General features: G+C 54.0%; 1 protein-coding gene across 1 annotated transcript in view; it reads left to right on the top strand.

Annotated features, from left to right (window-relative positions):
- Positions 1-5,019: 5,019 nt before the first annotated feature.
- Positions 5,020-6,000, top strand: part of RAB31 (RAB31, member RAS oncogene family) — a gene marked incomplete at both ends in the record, with an annotated part of 97,898 nt that continues 96,917 nt past the window's right edge. Inside the window, one exon of the mRNA XM_080714543.1 lies at positions 5,020-5,055. Within this exon, the coding sequence (XP_080570669.1) occupies positions 5,020-5,055 (36 nt within the window). The remainder of the gene's footprint in view (positions 5,056-6,000) is intronic.

Genomic DNA, 6,000 nt, shown 5'->3' with positions numbered 1-6,000 from the left:
CCCAGTACCAAAAAAAAAAAAAAAAAATCAACTGGTTAAGAACAAGGCTCTCCCTGTCACCCCAGCCTTGCCCTCTGTGGTTGGAACAAGTTTTACTTATACTATTTAACATGAAAACCCCACTTTGCGTCATATTATTTGACAGAACCTTATTTACTATACTTCTCCATATGTGTGAGTAGTAGTCACATTCCATTTTGTGTGTGAGTGCATGTGTATGTTTGTGCACACACGCAGGCGCACGCATGTGGTACTGGGGAGTGAACCCAGGAGTGTTCTGCTCCTGAGCCCCAGCTTGTTTTCTGTTCCTGTTTATTTCTGTGTTTATTTGTTTGTGGCACCGGGGCTTGAACCCGGGACACCCTTCCTCCAGATTACATCCCAACAGGATCTCGCTAGGTGAGTAAGAGTCTCACTAAGCTGCTGAGGCTGCCTTTGCACCTGCAGTGTGTCTGTCTTGGCCTCCCAAGTTCTGCGGTTAAAGGTGTACACTACCACGCCTGGCCGTTTTATTTTATTTTTATTTAAAAAACAGGATTTCAGCCGGGCGTGGTGGCACACACTTTTAATCCCAGCACTCGGGAGGCTGAGACTGGAGGATCACGGTTTGCGGACAGCCTCAGCTACTTAGCGAGGCCCTTTGCAACTCACTGTGACTCTGTTTCGAAATAAAGAATAAAAAATAGTGCTCGGGGTGTACCTGGGAGGTAGAAGGCCCCTGGGTTCCATCCCCAGCACTGCATCATCACCATCACCATCACCCTCATCTCACTAATTTACTGGGCTCTGGCCTTGAACCTGCCTCCTTCCTGTCTCAGTCTTCAAAACTGTGGACGTAAACCTCTCTCCTTCTGTAGTTAGCCCACCTCAAATATTTTGCTATAGTAACAACAGCGACAACTGACTGACACAGGAACCCTGTTACAGTAAGCATAGTGTGTAATAATAGGCAACGTCGTGCCTTTAAGCAGCCGGGGGCCGCCCAGGACCTGTCACTCCTAAAATATGTCTCCTGGCAGTGGCCTCCCTCCTCCGGCCTAGAGCTCTGTGCACTGCCACGGGCTGATCACGAGGACCTGAGTGTCCTGGGGCGGGAGAGGAGGGGTCGACACTCATCAGTCCATCTGCTCAACAGACTAGTTTGCCGTTTTCTACAGCTCAGGGCAAGTCGTGATCCTAGTGAGACACGAATGAGGTATTTCAGTGGGGCTGGGAGTGGGCGGAAGGACCAACGGGCGGGTGAATTTCAGGTCGGGAGGCTTGGACAGGGGACCCTGTCAGGACAGTCTAGAAACCATGTGCGCATCTCGGTCACCCAGGAGAGCGGAGAAGAGAGAGGAACGAGAGGAGCCATGACAAACAACAAGGAAGCTGGGCCTGGGGGGCTGAGAGCCGGGGATCCCGGGTTCAAGGCCAGCCTCAGGAACATATTGAGACCCTTGGCAACTTAGTGACACCCTATTATTATTATTAATTTTTTTGGCGGGTCTGGGGATGGAACCCAGGGGCATTCTATCTCTGAGCTACACCCCGGCCCTATTTTTTATTCTTTATTTTGGAACAGGGTCTCACTAAGTGGAGGACCTCACTAAGTAGCTGAGGCTGTCCACGAACTGTGATCCTCCAGTCTCAGCCTCCCAAATTCTGGGATTACAAGCGTGCGCCACCACACCCAGCAGTGACACCCTATTTAACAACAGCAACCGAGAGAGAGAGAGAGAGAGAGAGAGAGAGAGAGAGAGAGAGAGAGAGAGAGGGAGAAAGCGCGTGCGCGCAAGCGAGCTCACGCAAGCGGACTGAGGGTCTAGCTCAGGGGTTGAATTCTCCTGGGTTCAATCCCCAGTACAAATAAATAAAAATATTGATCTTGTTATTTTACAAGAAATAAAGAAAAAAAAAGAATAAATGAGAATAGAAAAAAAAAACCTCTCACTTCTGTGTCGGGATGGCCCTGTCCTCAGCTACCTGTTAGTCTCATGGCTCCCCATAACTTCCCCCTGGGTTTGACGGGCTTCTGGAAAGGAAACCCAAAGACTGTCATCCAAGCCCTGGGAGGCTGGCACGGGAGGGTCACAAGTTTGAGGACAGCCTCAGCGGCTTAGTGAGACTTTCAGCAACCTAACCGAGACCCCAAAAAGGCTGGTGGGATAGCCTGACGCAGAATGCCCTGAGTTCAACCCCCAATACCAAAAAGGGGAAAAATAAAATTGCCCAAGAGCCTTGGGGCACACTTCTGCTTGGAGCTTGTAGTCCTGGTTGCGGATGGCACCTGCTGGGTGTTGGAGAAGGGCTGGGAAGGCCTTGGCCGGGCGGCTCTGCAACTGTGTAGCGGGCACCCTTGCTCGGAACCCCAGGACGACAGGACAGGGTTATCATGTGGGAGGTTTCTCTTCACCCTGCGGCTTACAAGACTGTCTGTGATTGAGATACGGGTGAGGTTGGAGTTGGGACCCGTAACTAGCCCATGCCTATGCGCGGAACAATTGGTTCCAGATAAGCGGGCATCCGAGAGCCGGCGCCTGGCCAAGGTAGGGCTGCAGCTGGGGGATGTGCTGCTCTTTGCCGCCTGTGGGGCCTGCCGCCATCCAGCGCTCTAGGACTGTTCTCTCTGGGGCTAGCTTTGGAAGTCCCCGGGGTAGAGGGCCACTCGGTGTTAGGAAGCTCAGGCTCGGCTTCAGTTTGAACAAGCCAGATAATCAAGGTGGCTGGTTTGCCGGGAGAATTGAAGCGCTATCGATCCACCTTGGGAAGGCAGAAGAGAGGCCACATGTGGAGGGTGGGTGAAGTCTGTTGAAATCGGGTTTAAAAACAGACACGTTTTTTTTCAAGTTGGCCGTTGTGGCACACGCTTGTAATCCCAGCATTCGGGAGGCTGAGACAGGAGGATCACGATTCACTGCTAGCCTCAGCTACTTAGCGAGGCCCTTTGCAACTCAGTGAGACCCTGTTTCAAAATAAAGAATAAAAAATAGGTCTGGGGGTGTAGCTCGAAGGTAGAATGTCCCTGGGTTCCATCTCCAGTACCACAGACACACAAAACAAAAACAGACATATTTCCAACCTGAAGTGCCAGCAAATTATTCAGATTACATCCAAACATTTCTGTAGCAGCGACAGGTGACGTCCTCGGAAGCACACAGGCCACTGTGGAGAAGAGACCGCCTCCCCACGGTAGCCATGGCCTTTTATTCCCCAGTCCTGGGCTCCTGAGGGTCTGCGGGAGGCCCCACTTTTTAGTGGGACTGCAGAGGGCTGTGTTTCTGCCCACTCCACTTGTGGAAGGATTTTCTTTCTTTCTTTTTTCCTTTTTTGCAGAACTGGGTGTTGAACTCAATAAGTGCAGGTATTGGAAAACTGCTTTGGTATTAATTTCAAAAATGTAAAAGTTGTCCGGGCCTGGGTGCTGCGCAGGCCCTCAGGCAGCGAGGGGAGGTAGCTGGTACAATGCAGAGTTCCCCTCATCAAAAGTGATTACCAAGTACACAAAAGAGTTGTGGCCCAGGGCCTTCATATTTTAAAGACAAGTTTACAAAATAAATAACTTCTAGCAGATAGAGATTTTAAAAAAAGACCAAAGCTCCCCAAGGACTCTGGAGGATGGTACAGGCCTTGTCAAAGAGGGCATATACCATGTGACTTTGTAACCAAGTAACACATCTTGGTGTTATCTCAGGCTTGGACCTGAGATAACCGGCGGACCCACACCCGCGTCAGGTTAGGGGCAGGTAGAAAGGCTACTGACCAAGCAGGATGGGAGGCAATGAATCTTTATACAGACTGTTCTGTGTTCAAAACCCTGGTGTCTTACATTCAAGGAACTCCACTGTGTCACTCTCTGACGCCGTGCTCTGATGGTCTGTCCCTTCTTTACACCTTGGTCATATACAAATTGCTTAAGCTTGTGACAGTATTTTCTTTCTTTCTTTCTTTCTTTCTTTCTTTCTTTCTTTCTTTCTTTCTTTCTTTCTTTCTTTTTTGGTGGTGCTGGGGTTCCTGGAAGCCCTTCTACCTCCAGGCTACGCTCCCAGACCTATTTTTACATTTTTTTTTTTAAAATTTGGAAACAGGGTCTCCTAAGCCAGCGCGCGCGGCTGGCTTCGAACCTGTGTGATCCTTCTGTCTCTACCTCCCAAGCGCGGGGATTACAAGCGTGCGCCACCACGCCCGGCTTGCAGTATATTTTTTCTAAACTACCTAAGAACCCACGTCTACATCTCACACTGTTGATATATTTACATATATTTCTTTTTGTGTGTGTGTGCAGTACTGAAGATTGAACCCAGGGGCATTCTACCTCTGAGCTACACCCCCAGTCCTATATTTTTTATTCTTTATTTTGATACAGGGTCTCACTAAGTTGCAGAGGGCCTCACTAAGTAGCTGAGGCTGGCTGCAAACCTGTGATCCTCCTGTCTCAGCCTCCCAAGTCCTGGGATTACAAACATGAGCCACAATGCCCAGCTTGAAAGGATTTTCTATACCCAGAATGAAAGCTTACTCTGAAAAATGCAGTTTCCAGCAGGGCGCAGTGGCGCGAGCCTGTAATTCCAGGACTTGGAGACTGAGACAGGGAGGAGGGTGGCAGGTTTGAGGCCAGCCCCAGCAATTTAGCAATACCCCTATTCAAACAAAACAAAACGGCTGGGGATGCAGTTCAGAGTCAGGACGCCCAGATTTCATCCCTGTATAAAGCAAACAAACAAACAATTAAAAAAAAAAAAAACCCGAGTTTCCTTTTCGGATCCTCGAAGGCCAGTTCTGGAGGGAATCGCCTTGGGCTGGGAGGGCAGAGGTGCGGGCACCTGGTTGGTGGCAGAGGGCCGAGCGGGGGTCCCCAGGGCGCCGGGCGGCCGGCGAAGGCTCCCTCGGGTCTGGAGGCCCTGGGGCGGCGGGGTCCGCACTCGGGCCGGCCGGGCTGGCCGGGAGGAGCCGGCGCCACGTGACCCTCGGCGGCGGCGGGCGGCCCAGAAATAGCCGGGCGAGGCGCGGGCGGAGGATGCTGCGGCGCCCGGCGCGGCGATGGCGATCCGCGAGCTCAAAGTGTGTCTTCTCGGGGTGAGTCCCGGCGCCGCCCGCCCTGGGTCCCCGCGCGCCGAGCCCTGTGCGCCCCCGACCCCGCGCCCCCGGGCCCCCCATCCCCGCGTCCCCGACCCCGCGTCCTATCCCTGCGCCCCCATCCCCGCATCCCCGGGCCCCCCATCCCCGCACCCCCGGGTCCCCCATCCCTGCACTCCCCGGGTCCCCGAGCCCCCCGCCAGCGCCCCCTGTGACTCGCGCCGGCGCCCCCCCCTCCATCCTCCTGTTGCGGCCCCGCGGTCCCGGATCGCCAGCTCCGGGCAGGGCGGGCGGAGGAGCCGGGCCGCGGGTTCTGGCCCCCTCCGGCCCCTCCGGCCCCTCCGGCCTCCTCCTCCTCCTCCTCCTCCTTTAAGAATTTCCTTCCGCCGGAATGTTTAAGTTCCTTTCCGAGGCGCCAGCTTTCTGGCGCTTCCCGGGGCCACTTGGTTTATTCACTCTTAAAAGATAGTCCAAACAAGGCCGAGAAATCTCAGGGCTCGGCCAGGCTGGGGGGTGTGTGTGGGGGGCGCCGGGCGGAGTTCCACCGTGGACCCCAAGCGGCCAGATGAGAAGGCCCCTCCCCCGTCGCCACTTCCCTTCCCAAACTGGGTCTCTGGCCCAGACCAACCACCAGAGACAAAAGCAGCAGCCAGGCTCGCTGCAGACAGCCCCTGGAAACCCAGCACTGCCCCGGGATTCAGATAAGGCGGGGGGCTTCCCTCACCCTCGGGGCTGTGCTTCGGGGAGGCCAGGTCTCCAGCAGCCTGGGCACCCCGCCGTCTTAGCGGCCAGCAGCCTCCCCAGAAGACCTTTCCTAAGTAACAGCAGCAGGGCAGACCCGTTCTTGTTTGTCTTGAAGAAGCTAGCTGGTCTGGCAGGACGGACGGATGTGCAAGCCGTGTATAAGAGAAAATGATTGTAGGTTGTAGAGTTGTGCCAGACAGG

Source organism: Muscardinus avellanarius, assembly GCF_963383645.1.
Source record: "Muscardinus avellanarius genome assembly, chromosome: 17".
Classification (NCBI taxonomy): Eukaryota; Metazoa; Chordata; class Mammalia; order Rodentia; family Gliridae; genus Muscardinus; species Muscardinus avellanarius.
The sequence above is the reverse complement of the archived record's forward strand: the minus strand, read 5'-3'. Positions and strand labels throughout refer to the sequence as shown.